Here is a 23,514-nt window from a genome sequence, read left to right on the forward strand (position 1 = left end):
CAATTCGAAATCTAGTTTAGATTTTGAACAGATAACTAGAGCCCGATGGACTATAGTAGCAATAAGGTTCATTTTGGGACTGAAAGAATCCCATTGCATGTATTGTCCTATAAAAGTAGGTTTTCTGTATATACTGGTGAGAAAACAAAAGTCATCTTTTTCAATTAAGACGTCTAGGAATGGTAAAGAGTTATGTTGTTCCTTTTTGAAAGTAAATTTGGGAGCCGAGTGCAACGAGTTTAGATCTTGTAAGAACCACTCACATTCCTGCTCAGTTTTAAAAATGGCAAATGTGTCGTCTACATAGCGGAAGTAAACAACAGGTCTGGTAATTTTGTTAAGTAGTTCTTTTTCATGAAAACCAATGAAAATATTGGCTAAGGCAAGTCCAAGAGGAGAACCCATGGCGACTCTGTCAATCTGTTGATACATGATGTCATTAAAGCTGAATTCCACCGAATGTGTCACAGTATTCATCAGTTCAATAAACAGGTCCTTTGGTATTGGAGGGCACTGAACTTCTCCACTGTACAAAATATGTGCACAAATTTTGATGGTTTCTTCCAGGGGTACTTTAGTAAACAGGCTGCTGATGTCGAAGGAGCACAAGAACGATTGTTTAGGGTCAAGGTTAAGGTTCTGTATGGTTATAACAAAAGTAAAGGAGTCTTGAATACAGTTTTCTGACAAGTACGTTAACACCTGTTCTAAAATTTCCAAAAGCCACTTTGCTAATTATTGTTGTGCAGAGCCAATCATAGACAAAATCGGGCAGAGTGGTTAAGATCTGTGCAAGAACTCAGCTAACAGATGTTTCCGTATATAAAAGCTATCTTCAAGTAATTCAAGTGTTTTTGAAATCTTTTGTGTTTGGGGTATTTTTTAATCACTTGTATATTGTCATGTCTTGTACATGGAAGTCTTTCTAGTTATATTAGTATGAAGCTTATTAAAAACTGTGATGAATGTTTTGTAATTTGTACCTTTCTGTGTAAAATACATAAATATTTTGTAGGCATTTAAGACATAAATATTTTTGTTGGCTTTGGAAATTATTATGCTGTATAAAAGCCAAAATAGAAATTAAATTATACATATAAAACTTTCCTTGAAAGTATATGCTAGTAAATTTCACTGTAATGATACCTAATTTTGAATGTATGCCAGACTGTTTTCATCACTCTTAATTTTCGTGAAGAAGATGTGCAAGAGAAGTTCAATCTACAGTAATAAAAGAGCTTTTGTGTGTGTGTGTGACTGGCATATCTCCAAGAGGAAAGAACCTAGAGATCTGAAACTTTGCATACATACTAAGAGGATTCTGGATATTATTTTTTAGATTTGACTTTAAAATATTTTGGCCAATTTTTTGCTCTATAGCCCAAAACCCCATAATACTGCTTCTTGAAGATCTATAGAGACATATCATATTTTTTTTCTAATTCTTACTTATGGTATGAACAATATATGGAGGTTTTCTGTCAAACACTCTTTTTCAATGCAAACGTGGGAATGAAAATACAAATCTGAGAATTAAAATAAAGTTGAATTGAACTAAGTTTGGGAAATGACAACACATAACAAGAAGAAAGATATGAATCAGAGATTATTGGAGAATTCAGAGAATGAATATAATTCAAATAAAAACAAGAGAAGGAAAAAATTAATCTGAGGAGCTAAATTAAAACTATTTGCTTTTAAAAGAAACAAGAGTTGAATTTTATACCACTTTACCTTCCATTTCTTACATGCCTATCACACATCAGGTGATTACTACACAAATTATGTCCCGTATGTTAGAGATGGCATTCAAGGTATGGTTAGCAAAATCATGGTCTATACAGAAATTTCTGTTACATTGGTACTCAGCAATTTCTCTTGATTCACCCGAGTTTATTAGTATAAGATAGGGGGCAGTGCTGTGCAGAACACTATGTAAATATTTACCACTAGTTTTGTCATATGGAATGTCTAGATACATAGGAGTGTTTTCAAATAATTTAAGTAGAAACTTTTAATATTCAGCATGGTGTACTGTTTTACAATGTATATGCATATTCATTGTCTGGACGTGAGTGGGTACATCAGGTTAGCTGTTTGGTTGGCTTGTAGTTGTCATATTTCAAAGTGGATGCAGCTGTCATTTTGAAACACAGTGGCCATCCCAGCATGTGGTATGACATTAAAAACCAGTGAGTGAACTCCTGGAGTCTGGGGCACATTTTATTTATGCATCATTTACCAGCTTGATGTTTAGGCTTCAGTTTGTTTTTCTTTAATCTTCATACTTTTTTCTTTTCATTTTTAAATGTAACCAAGTGCCTTTTCATTTTCTCCTACGGAAAGCTGTCCTTGTCACACTTCTTTTTCCTGCACCAGAAACTGTCCATGTGTTATTTCTTTTCCTACCCTGAAATTGCCTATGTGACATTCTGTTACCCTTTCTTGTGTAACAATCCTTCATCCACCCCCATTATACTCAGTTACCCTTTTTGTCATCAAGAGCACTTAAAATAAACTAACATTTTAATACCAGGATTTACTTTAGTTTCTCCAATTTCTGTAGCTGTATGGCTACTTTTACAAATGAGATAAGACTAACTTTTTTTAGTTGATTTAGTTGTTTTGTTTTTTATCTAGATAACTGTGTAAATTTTAGAACCTAAACAGTATCCATTATATTATTTAGTGCTTCTAGCTTGGAGGAATAATAATATTAGCATCTAAACTGTTAGGGTTAATTCTTTACCCCGACTGTAACTGTATAAGCAGTTTTTAAACATCTGTATATATATATATATATATATATATACATTTTAGGTATTTAAAGAACTTCTTCAGAAAGATCGGAGATATTTGACAAAGTTTGCTGGTAAGCAAGTGGAGTACATGACTGTACGAAAAACACTGTGTTTCTGTTACCTTGGGCTGCTGCTTCTCAAAGAAAGTATTTTACTATCAGACTTACTGAGGTAAAGAATATATAGCACAATATGCTTATGAAACAGAAAATGGTTACTTACTGGTTAAAATATCACCAAGCTATTTCAGAATCTGTCAACAGTAATTTATGAGATTTCATTTGCCAAGCCCTTGTAACTTTCTTTAGTTATCAAGGAAATTCCTATTTTCTGCATTTGTCAGAAAATTGTCAAGTGAAATTACTTAATTTGTAATTATTAACCTTAAGGAATCTAGGATGTAACTATGTTGTTAGAAAAACACATTTTTTAATGTTATTTATTTACAAGGATTGTATTATAAAATGTAAGACTATTTGGTAAAACTAAGCATCTTGAACAGTTCTTTTAGTCTGTGCAGTTGTATTTAAAGAAAATTTTTGAGCTATAATGTATGTCTAAAATGTGCTTAAATTTTTGTGTTTGTGTAATAACAAGTTTGTCTAAAGCATAAGTTTAATCTGAAACATTTTTCTTGTTTTATTTGTAGAGGTGAAAATTGAATAGAAATCTTGTATTTTAACTAATATTTTGTACAACGTGAAGCTCACTGAAAGTTAACTAGTTATATGGTATTATTTTCTGATAATTTATATTTTCCTTCTTGAAAGACTTTCAAAAATTATTTGTTGTGTAGTATGTTAATTGTCTTTGCCTTGTACTGCTTTAAGTAACAATCACATATAGGTGGCTACAAAAAGTAATAAGTAACATTAAATCTTCTTTAAAAACAAGTTCTGATACAATATTTTACCACCTCTGACAAAAAAGCTTTTCTCAATTAATATTGCCACTGTCAGCACAAGTTTTCAAAACTCAACACTAGCCTTCCACCTCCCACTTCTGTATATCCACATGCAAATGATCATGTAAATATTTAAAACAAAAATTCCTAAATATTGATTTTTGTGTGTCACGTGGTATGTTGAATGCAGCTTTGGTTCAAATTAGATGTTTGTGATGTCCAAATACAAAATCTATAGTTTCTTACGAATAAGAATTTCAAATTACTGATACTGACAAGCTAGAAGAAAAAATAAGAACCTCCTATCTTTTCTATTTATTGAGATATCACTATATTTAGCATATCAAACACAGTTGCCCCATCCACCTCTTCCATTTTGGGAAATATTTGCTTACGTACACCCAATTCGCTCTGTTGTCTGTTTATAACCAATGAAAAGTTCAGAATTTCCCACTCATGGTTTTATTAGGCTCTTGAAGGTGGGAATTTCCCAATATTATTTCTTTTGTCTCCAATCTTGGAAGGAAGGGGTAAGTGAAAATATTGTTTGGAAAACAATATTTTTTTTAGACCCAAATACAGTTTTTTTAGTAAGCCTGATAAACTACAGTGATATTGGTAGAGTAACTTATAATTTTTTGTTATTTCAAAATGCATATATAAAACCTAAAAAAGTTATTTTGTTTCACATCCTTCACATGTGAAATTTGGCAAGTATGGCAAGTGAGTACAAACTACAAACTTCTTTAAAATCATAAGTAGTAGAGAACATTCTTTTCTATATTTCTTTATTTAGTGTTCTATGTTTGAGGAAAAATAACTGAAATTTAAGAATTTATTTGTAAATAATAATAGTATATGTATTTTTTTTTTTCACACACATATGTAATGTATTATAACCAAAATGTGACTTTATTTTACAAAATACTGGTCCATTAGAACAAAGCCAAGACAGGTCACTTTGACCAGTTTTATATTATTGGATACAGTAACATGAGTTGTGTGCTGCATTATTCAACTTCTGTAATGTTAGTCAGACACTGCTGAAAGGTCAATAAAATAAAAATAATAAATTTTTATATATGTAAAATGTTAGGATATTTAAGCTAATTAGAATAAACATTTGTGGTTTCATGTTATAATTTGAAGTAAGTTTAGAACAAAAAAAACATGATTTATATCTATTTCCTTTTTTTTTATGGTGGTTATGAGGTTGGTTGAATTGACCAAACCCATACATAGATACAATAGTGAAAATAGCAGATAAAATATGTTTTTTTCAAGAAAAACTTTGATTATCTAGAGGTTATACAGATTTCACATGTAAAATTAGACAATTCCCTGATGCATAAAAGTATTTTTAATCTTAAAACTAAAATTACTTTGCATGTTGGATAGTCAACATTCAAAAAGAAACAATGCATAAGCAAATCGTTTCTTAAAAAATCTTAAAACTTAATAAAAATAAATCTGATATTTTATGTACAAAACCCTTGTAATATTTACTGATAATTGGCAAAATTTTGTGAATATACGCATTCTGTATTAAAATTTATAGTATGAAAACTATAACAAGCACAAAATGGTTACGAGGTCAGTCCCTGGGACTGAGCCTGTAGTGCGAGAGTTAAAAGCTTTTACCACCAGTCTTACTTTTAACTGTTTTCTGTAACATATATATATACTTTGTGTTTATACCGTCACTCAGTTAGTCACCAGGTGTATTTCAGAGGTCTCTCCCAACCACTACGTCCCCCTCTGGCAAAGTGGTCAGTCTTTGGATTTACAATGCTAAAATTAGGAATTCAATTCCCCACGGCGGACACAGCAGATAACTCAATGTGGCTTTGCTATAAGAAAAACACCCACCCACCCACTATACCAGTCTTTATTTAACATTTATGTGAAATTGTTGGCAGTTATTTTTTCCATAGAACAACCAAAACTAACATACAACTAAGATACATAATAATAAATAAATAAAATACCTGAACTGATGATATTAGTATAACAATGTTAAATGTAATACGAATAAAACAACATGTTAAACATAATACTGAGTGTATAAAAATGTTCAGCACCCATCTTACTTTAACTGTTTTTGTAACATGTATATACCTATATGTACCTACTGTCACTCAATTAGTAATCAGGTGTATTTCACAGGTCTCTTCCAACTACTCCACTAGTTTTTATTTAAAAAGAAGTCTTTCAACAAGGCTTATTATGTTAATGATCTATTATGTAACTGAACATATTTGATTTTTAGTTCAGTAAAACAACTATAATATAAAGAAGAAAAAAGTAAACTGTGGAAGGTAGTAGACTCAGGCAAAAGTTACAGAGATGATCATAATAAAAATTTCTTTTTTTTTTTGTATCATTTCGCATTGAAGTGTTTTCTCTGGTATAAAAACTAAAATGACTAAAGATGTCTTAAACTTGAAATGTTTCAGTTGTCAGAATAATTTTTAGAACTACTACATTATTTTTATAAAAGATTTGATTCTCTGAGATGTTTATATTGTTAACAGATGGTGTAAAGCTGGTGTTCTACCATTTTTTGATGCAGGCAACTGTCTTCCCCCATCCATGAAACTCCAAGCTGCTGATATTCCTTATTTTCAGATTGTGAGTGTTAAAAAATAGATTATTACATATAATTTTGTTTTCCGATTCAGTGAATGAAATTCTTCTTAGCATTTACTGTATTCTAAATAGAACCACATTAGAGTCATATATTTAATAATTTCTCATTTGGTTGATCCTACTTGAAATTATTTGATGGTTTATAAGAAATAGTTTCTATTTATGGAAAATATAGTATTATTTAAAATATAATAAATAAGATAAGAGTAAGCCATGTACTTAGAGCAAAGTTTAAAATCAACCTGGTGATCACTGTACCTAATTAAATATACCTTTGTAATGTATATTCTTATAAAGATAGAATGCATTGTTTCATCACTTGGTTACCCTCAATGTTAACAAGGCTAGATTTAAACCCTTTGAGGCTCCCATGCAATACTGAAGGCCCCCTTCCTGGGGTGGCTCACAATTGAAGTCCCCTTTTTTGGGGGGTTTGTGGCTCCTTGACGCTAGAGGCCCCCATGCAATTGTAGGGGGTGCACCCCCTCTAAACCTGGCACTGACTGTTAGCAATATTTTTGGTTGTAATCCAAATGATATCTCATGAAGTTTAACCAGCTTAGGAGATTTAGGTTAGTCCTAAATACAGATTTGAAGCTAACAATGCAAACAATGTTTAAAATAAAAATATGATCATAAACAATAAGTCAAAATAAAAAGTAATGCCATTTGATATACTAACTAGTATAACCAACACTATTAATGAAAGTAACAATAAATAAATAATATAGTACAGTAAACCAATTACTAGCAGTAATTTTCCATAGAATAACCAAAAACTAATATTAAAGAAAATAGAAAATAATAAATAAAATAGTACCTGAACTGACCATAATAATATAACAATGTTAAATGTAATAAGAAAACAATATGTTAAACCTAATATATAGTGTTTATAAAACTTTTATTTCCAGTCTTACTTTAACTCTTTTCTGCAACAAACACATAGAGTTGGCTACAAGAATTAATAAATAACATTAAATTTTCTGCAAAACCAAGGTAAAATTTGGTAAGATCATAAGTCTAGGCAAATTATTAATAAAGATCTTTAATATTTTCTTTTAGTTATCAGCTGGCAGTAAATTTTCCAAATGTTGTAAACTAGCCAAAGGAATGTTCTCATAGGGACAAACAAAATAACTAAAATGGAATTTACTAAATTAATCCATCAAATGAACATCTGAGAATAATTCTCCTTGCAAAATAAAGCATTTAACCCTTTCAAGACAGGTCACGAATGAAAGGCCATGTCATCATTTTTGTTGACTCGTATTCAAAATTTTATTGAACTACTATTTTGCGAATCTATGTCAATAAGTTTGATATCAAACTGTGGATTATAATTCAAATTTTAGTATTATATATTATTTAATTTCTTAATTTAAAAGTAAATATTAAAAAAACATAGCTAAAGATCGGTTTTTGTGTGTCACATGGTATGTTGAATGCAATACTAGTTCAGATTGGATGTTTGTTATGTCAAAATACTAAATCTATAGTTTTGATTGAATTAGAAACTCAGATTACCAATATTGACAAGCTAGAATATAATATAAGAGCCTCTTTAATACTCATGTAATACGTAAAGCAGCAGCTGAGTACAAAGGTCATAACTAGAAGAGATAATTGTTTGCTTTACTTCTTTAGTTACTATTCTATGTTTTAAGAAAAATATGTTTGAGAACTTATTTCAAAATAGCAATAATCTATATACATATATAATGTATAATAATTGAAATATGACTGTATTTTACAAAATACTAGTCTACTAAAACACAGCCAAGACAAGTTACTTTGAACAGACCAAAGGTCAGTTTAATGTTATTTAATACAATGACATGAGTGCACTGGAGCCACGTCATTGTAACTTCTGTATTGTTAGCCAGGCATGGCTGAAAGTTCAATATACTAAAAATAATAAATGTATAATGTTATGAGATTTAAGCTATTTAGTCTAAACATTTATGTTTTCATGTTATAATTTGTGTGTTCATTCTAGAATGAAAGAGGCATAATTTATATTAATTTCCTAATTTTTTATGGGGGTTGTGAGATCGATCAAATCTACCTAACTCGTACAGAGATTAACTACTGAATATAAAAGATAAAATATAAAGTTTTTTCTCAAGAAACATTTGACAACTATTTCAACATTATAATGGGATCAGCATGGCCAGGTGGTTAGGGTACTCAACTTGCAATCTGCGGGTCACGGGTTCGAATCCCCGTCACACCAAACATGCTCGTCCTTTCAGCCATGGGGCGTTATAATGTCACGGTCAATCCCAGTATTCGTTGGTAAAAGAGTAGCCCAGGAGTTGGCAGTGGGTGGTAATGACTAGTTGCCTTCCCTCTAGTCTTACACTGCTAAATTAGGGATGGCTAGTGCAGATAGCCCTCGTGTAGCTTTGAGCAAAATTCAAAACAAACAAACTCAACATTAAGATTTTTAGGCTTAAAATTAATATTATTTTGCATGATAGATAAGCAACATGCAAAAACAATAGATAGACATGAGAAAAACATTGCTTTATAAACCTTAAGACTTAATTTAAAAATTTTATATTTTGCATATGAAAGCATTGTAATGTTTACTGATAACCTGTTAAGTTTTGTTTTTTAAAGTTATAGCATGAAAACTATAACAAGCACAAAATGGTTACGAGGTCATGCTGAAAGAGTTAATCCAGAATTTAAAGATTTGTTAACCCACCAAATGAACATCCAAAAAAATAAATTCTTTGTATTTTCTATGGACTATTGCTCTATTAGTGCAGTGAAAAGTGTTTGGATTGTGCTCTTTTGCCACATGCAACTCATTGTATCCAAAATTATTCAATGTGCAGAGCTCAAAATTTTCATAAATTTCACTGATATAAACTGTAAAATTTTTATGTATTAAAAGTGCTACCTTTTATTGAAAAGATAATTTTTTTTAAGTTTCTCAGTACTGCATTTAATAATTACATCAATAAAGATATAATCAAACCCTCATATACAGTCCTAGCAAAAGTTGTGTTCTTCTTATGAGGAGAGTACTTTTATTCAAAATTGTGTTCTATTATAAAGATATGGTTGTTGAACATGCCACAGTTATTTTTATAATTGTCTGAATTTTGAATGCCCAAAGTTTTAAATTTTCTATGTATTTTTGTTTGTGGTGGCTATTCAATAGATGGCACAGGAGTTTTTGTTACATACATAGATACTAACATATATGCCACGTCAATTATAGTGTTTTTCTTTTTTCATTATCTTACCTTATTTAACCCAGTAATTTTCTAATTTTTATATTTGAGGTACTTTTATAACAATAAATAAAAAATACACATAGAAAATATAGTACTGTTGACCTCTTTTTTTGTATTTTTTTTATATGCTAATGAAATTTAAGCATATGTTTTTTATACTGATGGTATAAATAAGTTAAATAATTTTTATTTATTTTATATTTATATTTTATAATAAACTTGTAAAGTAGAAGGTAACATTTTCAAAGATTATGGGGTGCATTATTTTCTGATAAACCTTCACGTGAGGAGACAAGGAGATAAGATGAACTGTTTATTTAGAATTATCGAGCAGATTTAGACATTGAATATCTGTACATAGTCGTCCCTAATTTTGAACTGATAGATTAGATGGAAGGCAGCTAGTCAACAGCACCTACTAAGAATTCTTGGGACATTCTTGTTTGATCAAAAAATAGGATTTGACTGTCAATCTTGTAGCATACTCACGGCCCTAAAGTGAGGAGCGTATTTTTTGACAATGGGACGCAAACAATAAACCCTCGTATTCACAGTGTGAGCACACAATCTAAGAACACAAAATATTAACATGCACAAAGCAAACAGTGTCCCTTAACTATCATAATTTAACTGGCTTTCTAACTATGGCATAAAAGCCTTAAAATATTTTCCTAAGCTTCTTGATCTGAACACCACAAGAGAAACTTTCAAACTGAAGATGAAATAGCCTATACTCTGTACTGAAACCAATGTAATATAAGATATCATTTGATAGATTAAAACCTTTGACTTTCTATTGGTTATAAATAATATAGTACAAAACGTCATAGAGAACTGTTGGTAATTTGTGAAAGAAAGGATGTGACAAGTGGACATGTCAAGTGGGTCTGACTTTCTAGTTTGTCTCTTTAAACAAAGAAGATTGAAGTGTTTAAAAATTCAGTTTTGCATTAGTAATATCTATATTATAAGAAATACTTCAGAGAAGGGTGGTAAATAAATTAGATAATGGGTAAGACCTAGAGATCAACTTTCTCCTTTTAAAATTAAGAAATTAAAACAGATTAAAAATGTGATTTATTAACTAATGTTTAATGTCAAGTTTATTCATACATACTGAAAATAAAGTAGTTTGATTAAATTTTGAATGTAACTTAAAAAATCATGCACACTTTTAATCTGCCTGTAGTGAACGGGCTAAAGCTCATATTGACCCTGCATCACTTTATAGTGTAATTTACCTAATATAAGGTATTGTAGCACCAATCCTTCATGGTATTAGCAATAATGAATTACCATTTAAATCTTCTCTTTATTAACTTCAACAAAACTCTCTGCAGCTTGTCACATTTAAACGCACACAGAAATGTGGCCACTCCAACATATGGCTCCACTCTTTCTTTCCATATACATAAATGTACATAAATCTGACCAGCAAACAGAACACATTCAACACACAGGAGGAACAGTAAACTTCTGAGCTTTCCTCAAATTATTATTGTTACAGTGTATTTTGTATTTTATGTATTAATGCTTGCACAGAATATATTATAGTGCAACAATGCAAGTTTGGTTATATTTGACACCGTAATATTAAAGTTTTATTAAAAAGAAATGAAAAATAAAATTCAATGGACAAAGTGAAATGGAAAACATGTTGCCCTGGTACAAATCTTATTGTCCCAGTCATCTGGCCATCAGGCAGTATGAATTGGAAACCCCTGCTTTCAAGAATAAAAAAAAAGAAAATGTATATGGTTTCTGGATTATGAATCCATGTTTCTGACACCTCCTGAGGTCCTGTCACTCCTCAATAGGAGTCATCTGCCACTACTATAATGGCAATTGACAGTGATGTTACTGCCATTGTGCATCAAATGGTTAGTTCCATTCTATCTTCTCCATCGTGGATCCAGCATTCTAAACTACTTGTTTCTGTTGCTTAAGAGTTGTCATTATTAATTTCCCCTGGTCGGTTACAAAGCATTTGAATAACTTAGTTATAGATACAACATTTAAGGATCCAACATTGTCATAAATACACTTATTAATATATATGGAAATGTGTACATAGTATTGCAGCAACAGGTTAACTGTTTCTAAATATTCAACAATGCATGAGCTTAAGATATAGCTTTGAGATATTGACTATCCCTTATACCACCATGTATGTGTGTGGTGTTAGGCATTAGGCACTATAAGTAGTGCATTACTGTTTGCATGTTAACTTAATTAATCTGAATAATGTTAAATTGGAAATGAACTATTTTGATACAATATGTGTAATAGTAGGCTTTATGGTTGAAACTGCAGATTCTTAGAAATCGTGTTTAAAGGCACTACCTATAATATTGTATTTACATTTGCGATTTACCACATAGAGAGTGTATTTGTTTATATTTTGCATATTTTTACTTGTGCGGTATATATATTTCAAGTGCAACACTGCTTTTTTAGTCTTATTATTGGAATGGCACAGTATAATTTCAGAATGATTAATTAAAAAAAATACTTGTCTTACAGATAAGGTATAACAGTAAAAACTTGTCACCTCAGGTGTCGGACAATATAAATTTCCCACCCCTGCAGTGTATCTTTTGAACTGTAGATACTACTCCATTAGACACTTAACATTTGAGAAAAGTGGAAGCCAAAATGTTAGTTATTCATAAAGTTTTCTTGATTTTATTCTCGTCATTTTTATAATGATTTCTAGCCTTCAGTCATTAACTAAGCACCAAAATTCTAATAATTGTTACTGAGATATTTTAGTGTTTGATGAATAGTAATAATTTGTAAACATATTTCCTTTTATTTTGCAGCAAGAATTACCTAATCCAAGTTATATTGACCTAGAGACAGGGAAGCTGGCACACTACTTAGGTGTGTCTACAATTCCACCTCAACGGTTGGAACCAATTGTTGCCCGTCACCTGAAGGAACTGAACCTACCATGTAAGAGAGCTATAATTCTTATGTCTTGTCTACCATTATGGATGTAGATACTGAAATAGGTATTTTGTATGTTTCCTTTATTACATATTGAGTGGATACTGTAGCCTGGCTGTCACTTATATAAGAAGAATTTAAAAGTAATCTGATTACTAAACTTTTTGAATTTAATATAGCATTTGAGAAGAGTTACATAATTTAAAACAAAATTTTTGAATGAATTTCAGTTCCACTGTAAAACTTGAACAGGTTAACTTGTAGTATCCAGTCATTCAAATGTGTGAATGTGTAACAGGTTATTGATCAGATCCAACAGTACTTTGTTTGTTACCATTATTAGAAGGGCCATAAACGAAATACAGAGTAATGTTGCTAAATCTTGTAATCATTTTGCGAAGGAGGAAATGGACTACAAGTGTGCAGAAGAACCATTAATGTTGAGAATGGAATATTGTGCCTAAAAATCCATTAATATTTAAAACTGGATAATGTGTCTATAGAACCATTAATGTTGAGACTTGAATAATGTGTGTATACATCCATGAATGTTGAAACCTGAATAATGTGTCTAAAATTTCATTAATGCTGAGACATGAATGTGCAGCCTTTAGTACTGTCTGTTGTAGAAATAATACATATAAATTATGCCAAAGCTATCTATGACAGGAGCTAAAACTTTTGTTCACTACACATTATTTAAATTATCTAATGGATTAGTATAGTTAAGTATATATTTTTGAAAAAAAAAAGTAAATTTCCAGTTTATTATCTCTTATTTCCCCACAACATTATGTCTTATACACTTGACAAAGGAGTATAAAGGTACATCAGTATATAAAACTTAGGTTGTAATTAGTATCTAATAACTGAATAAAATAAAATATTAGTAATTAGTTAATAATTTGACTCAGCTGATCATGTAGACTACTAACTATGATAAGCCAAAAGTTACTTATTATATGTAATAAGTTCTTAATTTTTTCTACCAGATTTTTCCTTTTGTAATGATTTCAATTAAAGAGATACATAATAAAACTTGTTTGTAACAATACTACAACCTTAGACTAAGAAGCGTACATACTTGGGCCATTATGTGAAAATGCTTCTATTGTTCTATTGATTATGTACTAATGATTGTTTTGATAAAAAGCAGCTATACATACCAGTTTGATAAATTCATAATACTTCCATTATCATTTAACGTTGATAGCTGTCTCAAGTACTTTTAAATGGACATTAAAAAATGGTAAGACTGATAGACTTACCTTTATTAGTATTCTGATGCAATGAATTATTTGTTTCATTTTACAGCAGAGATACTATCTTTAGTAAAATCTCTAATAGACATTTTTCCACCAACCAATGAATGGAATTTCAATAATGTTGGACAAAAAGTAAAAGAGGATGAAAAGAATAATTCTGAAAGCTTATCGATTCCTCCATTTGAGGCTCGTTCTATTAGCTATGTGATTGTGGCACTGAAACTTCTCTTCGGGTTAGATGGCACCACTGAGAGGTATGTGTGTCTGAATATTTTATCAGTAATTTCAAGACCATTTATTATAACTGTTCTGAATAATTGTGAAAACATTTTCCCTTTTATGATGTTTAGAGTATTTTGTAATTTTTTCAGAAATTTGTATTATGATATCCCTGTCACTGCTGCTATATGATATTATGCTAACTTTATATTTTTATAAGTAAGCATTAATAACTCTTAAATGTCACCAAATCTGAAATACAAACATTTGTAACACATGACATGATTTGAAACATAACTTTGAGTTCTGTGGTCAACTTATGATATATAACACAACCAAAACTACTACATAACATATCTATTTACTTTGCCATTATGCAAGTTTCTCTATCGATAATCCTACTGTATAACACATTTGATTACATAATAGTAGGCATTCTATAGAGTATGTTGGTAAGTATTTTTGTGGATTCCTTACCACAAGTATCTGAAGAATATTGTTGCATAAATGTATTTTTCAACTATTACACAAAATGGACTGTGTTATTTCCATTGAGGGTTAAAACTGGAACTGGGCAATTAGTGATACATAGAAATGGATGTGTATGTTAGCTGCATAACTTTTTCAACCATTGCATCATTTTAACTAGGTGTTAAACTTCCTATTTTTTCAATTACTTTAAAAATTTCCTTTGATTTCATATGATATACTTATTCTGGAAGTCACCATTTGTAGATTTTGCAAAAAAACATTTTTTGGCTAGAAAAATATTTTACTACTTATTTTTTTTGCAAAAATAATCAGGACATTGCTTACTTAGCTATTGAATTGCTAATGTTGAATAAATACCACTACATGGTCTCCATCAGTTTTGTTTTTTAAATATGTATTAATATCCTACTGATCTTATGTAAATCAAATACATTGATAACTGAATAATGAAAACTTGTTACTATCACCAATAAGGGTAATAACATTTCTGATACATTCTTACCTTAACTCACACAAAGCTATCTCGATCTTCTTTCTGCCCCTAAGCATTCCTAAAACATTTTAACACTCAGTGCACCGGTCAACAAACCCCACAATTTTCTCACCAATTTTGAACATGTATATAGCATGTGACCAACCTCTACCAATAGTATTGGTGCAGCTAGTTTCCACTCAGTTCTCATTTTCTTGATTGGCACAGCTTTGTTTAGACTTTTTTGTAGATGAATACCATTTACAATTGTACTTCATTGACAATTCAATACCTTTTTCAACAGTTTTCTTTTACTGTGTTTGCATTCAATTATATAGTAACTTAGAATGATTTCGCAATTCAATGTATCTACAACGGAAAGTCCCAGTACGGTAGACAATGCTATCAGTAGAACTAATGAGGCATCGGGTTTGACTTTGTATAACAAGGAGGTTACAGGCCTTAATTCACAGGAAGTTAGATTCCTATGTTCGGTCAGCAATTTCTTCTCATTTTCTACCTGACAATGTTTCTGAGGATGAATACAATTCAGAAGAAAATTGTTTTTACTTTTTCCAGCATCTTCTTATTTTGATCTGTAACACTCTTTACCTTTTTTTTTACAGCTGATTAATCAGGTATGTAGTCTATTACATGTTTCCTTTTCCTCCTGTAGGCATTTCTAACAGATGCCACTGCAGAGCATAGACAATGTATCACACAACAACTGCATAGTGTTGTACATAAACATACTTTGAAATAAATGATACTTGCACCTTGCTCAACGGAATTAGTTCAAAGTTCACAAAGAAGAAACATACAGTTTAGTTCCCTCCCACAGTTCAGTCTCTACATTTCAAGAAAGTAATAAACTATAGTCAATAAAACCTCTCCCAATCCTCTGCCAAATGACCCATGAGAAAATGAATGTCTAAGACTTTATTTAAATGAAAAAGCAGCAAAACTATAGGGCCAATTAGAGTACAGTAAATGATAATTAACTGCATGAAGTGGTGATCTAGATCCTTTGCATAGATATATATAGAAATGATTGATGTTACATTAAGAAAACAGTCAAAATAGATAACAATAATGTTGTACCTTATTTATGTATTTTTGGACATATGACTACTCTCAAGTGAAAATTTTAGGTTGATATTGGTTATAAACATTACTTTTTAGAAGCTGTAATTCATACATTTTACCATTTTTACATTTATCAGTTATCACATATTGTTGCAAGATACATGCCTTCTGTGACATAACATATCTATGCATGGCTTTTTGTGGCACAGTATATTCAATATTATTCTGTTCAGTATGTATCATTCCTGGCATTTTTTAATAAAAATGTAACTAAACAACCTTCCTTAATTTAATAGGTATTATTACCTCTAGTAACTATTGAAATTTATGTAATATATGATGGAAAAGCTTTTACATAAGAATGGTTACATGAAACTATTGACATTTATGTAATATATGATGGGAAAGCTTTTACATAAGAATGGTTACATGAAACTATTGACATTTATGTAATATATGATGGGAAAGCTTTTACATAAGAATGGTTACATGAAACTATTGACATTTATGTAATATATAATGGGAAAGCTTTTACATAAGAATGGTTACATGAAACTATTGACATTTATGTAATATATGATGGGAAAGCTTTTACATAAGAATGGTTACATGATGCTACAAGGGTTGGATGCTTTGTGTACATTCCTAAACTGTTCTGGGACATAACATTTGGCTATATTTATCTATACGTACAACTCAATGTAGCAAGAACTTATCTAAGTTGTGGTTTGAAATTTATGTTAACTTCAGATCATTCCTACACATCAGAGTACAAGATGAAAAGATTCAGAGTGAAAATAATGAGGTGAAAACTATGGAACTAGTTTATAATACAGGGCAAGTACTGTTGCAAGAAATAATGAAACAAGTTATATGAAATATCTATCAAGCATTAGTTAAAATTCCTTACTATCTATCTTCAAAGCCAGTGACGCATCCAATATCATCTCTCTAAGTTTTAAGAATTCAGATACTGTTCTGATATTGATAAGGTACAGATCAGAATGTTACATCCATAGGAACATATGTCACATGTCATGTTCAATAAAAAATCTGGATATATGAATATTAATACATAACAGATATTATAAATATTGCTGATCCGAGAAATCTTCAAAGAAGGTTACACATTGAGACGTCTATGATTCTCTTTGCCAGTTGAGTACATTGGACAGGAAATCATTATGTGTATGAACTATAAACATGTCATATTATCCTGCAGTTTCTGATAAAACAACAAATGCTGTGTTTTCTCTTCTTAACATTCGTATGATTACTGTGTCATCATTCTTATGTCGTGTTCTATATCACAGTAGTAGCAGTAGACAAAGATAATCAGGTCCATGACAAATAACATACACTACTTATGTTGTTTTTGTATTAATTTTATTTGTGGCAGGTGTTTAGTTTTAAATGGAAAGAAATTTTCCTCCACTGGGATGTTCAGGGATATTAGTATCCCCCTTTGCACTGCTCATGCTTTTTAGTAACTGTATTAGTACATTAGTCTTGATTTCAATTTGTCTCTGAGAGCAGGTGAAGGCAAATATGGCATAGTGAAGGTCGAGGTTGGCATCCTGGATTTTGATAACTGTTGACATAATTAACAGCCCATAGGTTGTATGTGTGGGTTATGGAGTCATTCTTTTGGTCAAGAACGATTTCAAGTGTTTTTTACTATATTTGTATGCATTCAGTGGTATAATCTACATGCTTAATTTAAGTACAATGCTGTTAACAACATATAAAATGTACAATTATTCATATAAAATGTTTCATGTTGCACATATCATATTTTCAGTTTCAATTTCCTTTCATAGTTCTTTCTCCCTCATAAAAGTTACCTGGGTTTCAATATTGTTCTACAACTCTGAATTTGTATTCCAGATTATTTTGTTTATCTCATGTACAGGTATGCGTGAATAGTCTCAGGTTATGTAATTGGGCCATTAGTTTAGTAAAAGTGAATGTGTCATATACTTGTGTCTTTGCTGCTCCAAAAGTCCATATTTTCTATGTTTACATGTTTTTTTCTTACTGCAGAACAACAATTGTAATGTAGGTATATTTCTCTTAGACCACTTTATAGTTATATGGTAAGAACCTTGTGATCGATCAGATTTTTATACTTTAAATATTAACACAATCCTCTACCATTCTTCTTATGTCATCATATATCCAGACTGGTCCTTCCTCCCTTCTGGGAATGCCATTTGGCTTTCACACCCATTTCTTTTCCTTCCATCTCCCATTCCAATCTCGATCAGTTTTAGGTTGCATGTACTACTTTCTTTTAGGGTCCATGTTCCCGACCCTTTATTTCCTGGAACCCTTTCATTTCCCATGATCTATCCCCTGTCACACTAACTGGTTGGGTTTGTTAACTCCTTAGGCTGGCGAATTGAGACTTATCCATGGATGGTCACTGTCTCCTCAATGTTTCTTTTCACCATATTTGTCATATCACCATGTCTTTGGCTGCTTGTCTTTGCCATCCATTGGAAGAAATTACTCAGGCCGGAGTGTGAACTACTTTCTCTTCCTTCATCACTCATTACCTGCACTATCTGGCTGTATCTTTCTCAGGTGGATATCTTCTCCCTCCCGTGACAGTTCTAAACATGTCCATTTGCCTTTGACTTGGATATGTCTTTACACAACATTTCATTTTTGTTTTCTTTTCAGGGACCCTCTTTTATCACTACTCATAGGATCCCAGTCTGTGGCATGTTCTGCCTGATCAGGTGTTCTGTTACTTAAACCTGAACCATATACCAATAGATATAACATTTACTATAGAGATGGGATGTTTCTCAAGACCACTAGTGGCATGCCTAGTGTTATATACTTATGTGTCTCTATGTATCCACAAGTTTAACTCAATGGTGGGCCACCATTCATGGACTATCATGAGTAAAGCAAAAGGAGATTTCTCTCTGTCCCTGCTGACCCTTTGATTGCATTATTTGTGGACAACCATTGAACTTTCTTCAGTGTGACGTTCCTCTGGACTCCCCACCACATTTACTTTCCCCCTTTTTTCTCCAAAGGGAGCATGGGAGTCCTTACCAGTTCCTAGTCACTGGCGTGGTGGACCAAGGGGGGCATCCTTCTGAGTGTAAAGTAAAAATTGACCTTAGAATACAATCACACATTTATCCACTCAGTGAGAAGAGGGCAAAGCTGGGTTATTTCGTTTCCCCTTTTTCCCAGGTAGACCGATTGTCAGTTGGAGCAGGACTAGCCTATGTGGGATCCTTCTCTTAATGCCAGGTTCAGGATGACACTGACCTGTTCCCACAATCGAGTGCAGTAGAAGTCCTCATTCTCATTAATTCCGGTTGCAGGAGGTTGCCTTCTCTGCTACTGTGGTTGAGTTTGGGGCACTACACCTGTCTCGTAATAGTGACCTCAGGACGTAAGTATATCATTCTTACAGTTGAGCAAATGTTCTACATCTTCCTCGTAATTCTGGGTGCAGGATGTTTCTTCCCTGTATATACGATTGTGTGAGTTACAATTTCTGCTTTTAATATTGGTTAAAGGTATTATCCAGTTCTTATGGTTGAGCTGAGGCAATGTCATGACCTCATAATGCCAAGTTCGGTTTGTTGTACTTCTTGTTCCAATGGTGGTTTTGTGAGTTTGTCCAGTTTCAACTGATTGCTAACTTCCTCTTCATAATTCCAGTTGCTTGGCGTATGAAACTCTGTTTACTTGTTATTGGGGATGGTGTGTATATATCACAGTTCATATGCCCTAACAACAAAGTTTAAGTTACTCTTATTTTGTTTTTATCTGGGTGATCTTCAACCTACTAATGTTGAGGATGGGTTGCGGATCCTCTTCTGTCTGGTTGAGGTTGGGTTGATACCTAGCCAAGGCTAGTTGATTTACTCCATCATTATATTTTGGCAAACTGTCTTTTGACTTGCCATTTCTCCTCATGTGGGTGTTGAGTTCACTTTCAAGTTTTTGTTCAATAGAGCGACTTTCACCTACAGGAGCTGGCTGTTTTCCAGTCAGGTTTGTGTGATGGAGGACAATTGGAACTTGCACCATTGTTATACTATGGATTGCACATCTTAAAACGTATTAAGCTTGTGCACAACATTTTTTTTCCACCCGTGTCTGGTTCATTTCCTTCTTACGGGGCAAAGAACATACCTGTTCCAGAAGTAGGGCTGTGCCCCGCATGTATGCTTGGGTTTTGTCTCTGTGCACACTAGGTGGTTGCTTTCCACTTGGTTTCGCTGTTAAGTGCCTACGCTGGCCCCTCCACCTTTTCAGTATGGGATTCTAGCTTTGTGTGAGAAGAGGGAAGACTATTTTCTTCCTACTTCTTCTCATACACTTCCCACCCTTCCTCCCCAATGCTGGTGTTATTCTTTTTACATCCTTCCAATTCTTGAAAGTGAGGATTGAGCATTCTGGGATAGACAGAAAAATTTATAAAAAAATTGTATAGTGAGATGTTTACAGGCAAATCTCTTTGCAGCTGTGAGGAAATTAAAATATGAATTTTTTTTTTAGTCTTCTTCATGACTTATACGAAACAAATGTCACAAAATGACAAAATATTGATTCTAAAGTATTTTTGATTTGGGTACAGTACCTTACCTACACTCATATTAGATTTTCCTAATTTTGTACTGCCCTCTATATGTGCAATTTTTTACTTGTCACTAGCCTTGAGGCTTCCACCACAAGTTCACTTGTTTGCACATGCTGTTGCTGTGCTGTAGCATGCAAGTGAGCATGTGACACTTGAATGCTAACACCCATTTTGCACAGCTGGCTCCCTCTATACTGATTGTTTAATCATCACTTCTCCATTTGGCTCTCATATTTAATAATGTGCCTTTTTTGTCACTTGGGAATATTTCAGATATTGGCATGAAAATATCTGCTATGATATTACCTGTTGTAAAGTATTTTTTGTTGGATTTTCATTTTCTGTATCTGGAGACTGTGGTCTTTTGTTCCTACATTGTTATTTCACAAGTGTCAGTTCCTTCTACAACCCAGGTGACAAGTTAAATGTATAAACAATTTTTAAACCTTTCAGATATGCATTTTAAAACACAAATAACACATTATTAATTAAACTATAAAAGTAAAACCTAAATGCAATCTGTCTATCAAACTAATACGTATAATGGAAGAAAAAATTGCCAAACACTACAGACACCTCTCTCTCTCTCTCAACAATGGACGGAGACTCATCCCCCCCCCCCTTCAAGTGTGGAATCTGCTCTTTCTTATGGTTATAAGCATGCCATTCAACTTAAAACTGTCAGTTAGCAACACAGCTAATGATAGTAAAGTTGTTTAATTAAATATTGAATCTAACACAGTTCCAATGCAGAAAGTAATTTTAAATGGGTCTTATTGGGTTAAAACCTATTTTTTATTTCTTTTTGCTTGTGGTTATCAAAGATCTTACATGTATGCCAATGATGTTTTCCATATTTTTTTCTATCATTCTTATATTTTTAATTATCCTGATCATGCTTTTCTACCTGACATGTCTGTGGCTCGTGAAGGGGACAGTGTGTTCTGTCCTATTTCTCTTCCATTTTTCATGTCATTCTCATTCTGATTGTCTTCTGTGTCCCATCTGTGCAGTTCAATGTTATTTGGCCCACACTGTTCCTTTTTGAGGTTCATACTGCTGTATATTTATTCCTTTAAAATCCTTTTCTACATGAGATATTTCTCCCATTACCCTGATGGGATGGCTATGGCAGCTCATCTGTCTTGCCTATGCTTCATTGTATGTAGATTCACATTGACTCTTTCAAGTCACCTCTTACCAAATCTGACACTTTACTTTCTCTTTCTCCATCGTTTCTTGGAAATGATCATGTAGACTGGTGTGTGAACAACCCTGTCACACATTATGTTCTTGATATGGCTATTTCTTCTTCGTGAGAATATAAACTTCCTCTCATCATGTTTCTACATACACCTTACCAGCTTTGGCTGGGTTAGTTTGTTTGCTTTTCTTTCTTACCTTTCCAAGGGCCCTATTCTGTGTCTCAGAATCCTATGAAATGGCATGTGGTGACTGCCAGAGTATACTTATGTATAAATCTACACCATGTGGTCACTTGTGTCTGTAATGCTCACTGATGAGATGGTGTGTTCCACAGTACCATTAAAGGCTTCCTTGTGGCATATTATTTGCTTAAAAAAAAAGGCCTGATTGAGACTGCACCTACTCATGGACTATCATGAGTAAAGCAGTGTCAGGATATCTGCCAATCCTTCTGGTCCTAGTTGGATAAACCAGGCCTGCTGTTCAAAATAGTTTCATGGTCCCCATTGCACTGTCTTAAGGTGTTGCGTTACTCTGTGTTCCTCAACACACTTTCACCCCTCCTTCTAGTGGAGTACAGGAGTCTTTGCCACTCACTAGTTTATAGCCACTGGAGTGGTGAACCATGGAAGCTTCCTCTTTAATCTGACCAATTCCACTCATTCAAAAATAGGGTGGTGAGGTTCTGCTGGTATAGATGCAGAATGCATGAAAAATGCCTTATGCTGCCTGGTTTTGGACTAGAGATAACCCACCAAGTACAGTTCACCATTCTGGCTAGCTTTCTGCATTATACCATTGCCTGGATGTTGGTTTCTGGGCAGATTGTGTTGAATAGGTGCAGGGCCAGCCAATATAAGCCCTCACTCATGTAGTTGGTATAGAACTTCCTCCTACTGCAGACTGAACAAAAAATACCTGACACCACCTGGTTATGGACTGGAATTGACCACCACATATACTTTCCCCCATCCTATCATTACCTCGATATTGGGTTCTCAGGTGGCCTGGTGTTGGATGTGTGCAGGGACAGCAAACATCAGCATTCCCTAGGTTGGCAGAATGGAGGTTACTTTTCCCTTCTGCTTCCAGGGATTGAAGTGAAGATATTTTAGACTCTTCTCCTACTGCAGACCAGATGAAAAATACCCGATGCTGCCTGGTTTTGGACTGGAGTTGATCCAGGTCTTATGCTTGCTTTCCGCCTACCTTCATGACACATATGTTTCTTGTGGGTGAAGAGTATACCCTGGTACAAAAGGGGTGCAGTTTCCCATGGACGTGCTCCTATACTTTTTTACAGGGTATAGAGTATCACACTTTATGGGTTCCCTTTTGGCACTTTCCTAAGGGAGCTCATCTAGGTAACTTTTGCACCATTCCCTGTAACATTTTGATATGAGATTCTAGCTAATATGTGAGAGGAGATAAGGTATCATATCAGAAGTTAACATTTTCCAATACTGGAAATGTATTTCCAATATATACTTACCACTTCACACATTTCCCATCCATTCTCCCTACTTTTGGTACATTTTTTTGTAAATAAAGTAAATAAAAATTATTTTGTGTAATATATATATATATATATATATATATATATTA

The 23,514-nt window shown here is 32.7% G+C and overlaps 1 protein-coding gene across 1 annotated transcript in view; it reads left to right on the top strand.

Moving 5' to 3' along the window:
- The window catches only part of LOC111085579 (TATA box-binding protein-associated factor RNA polymerase I subunit B-like), a 69,026-nt gene that overhangs the window by 28,509 nt on the left and 17,003 nt on the right, over window positions 1-23,514 (top strand). The window contains exons 6-9 of the mRNA XM_022384783.1: window positions 2,821-2,972; window positions 6,240-6,336; window positions 12,428-12,560; window positions 13,869-14,073. Coding sequence (XP_022240491.1) covers window positions 2,821-2,972; window positions 6,240-6,336; window positions 12,428-12,560; window positions 13,869-14,073 — 587 coding nt within the window. The remainder of the gene's footprint in view (window positions 1-2,820; window positions 2,973-6,239; window positions 6,337-12,427; window positions 12,561-13,868; window positions 14,074-23,514) is intronic.

The sequence above is a fragment of the Limulus polyphemus genome, unplaced genomic scaffold (assembly GCF_000517525.1).
Source record: "Limulus polyphemus unplaced genomic scaffold, Limulus_polyphemus-2.1.2 Scaffold482, whole genome shotgun sequence".
In the NCBI taxonomy this organism is placed as follows: domain Eukaryota; kingdom Metazoa; phylum Arthropoda; class Merostomata; order Xiphosura; family Limulidae; genus Limulus; species Limulus polyphemus.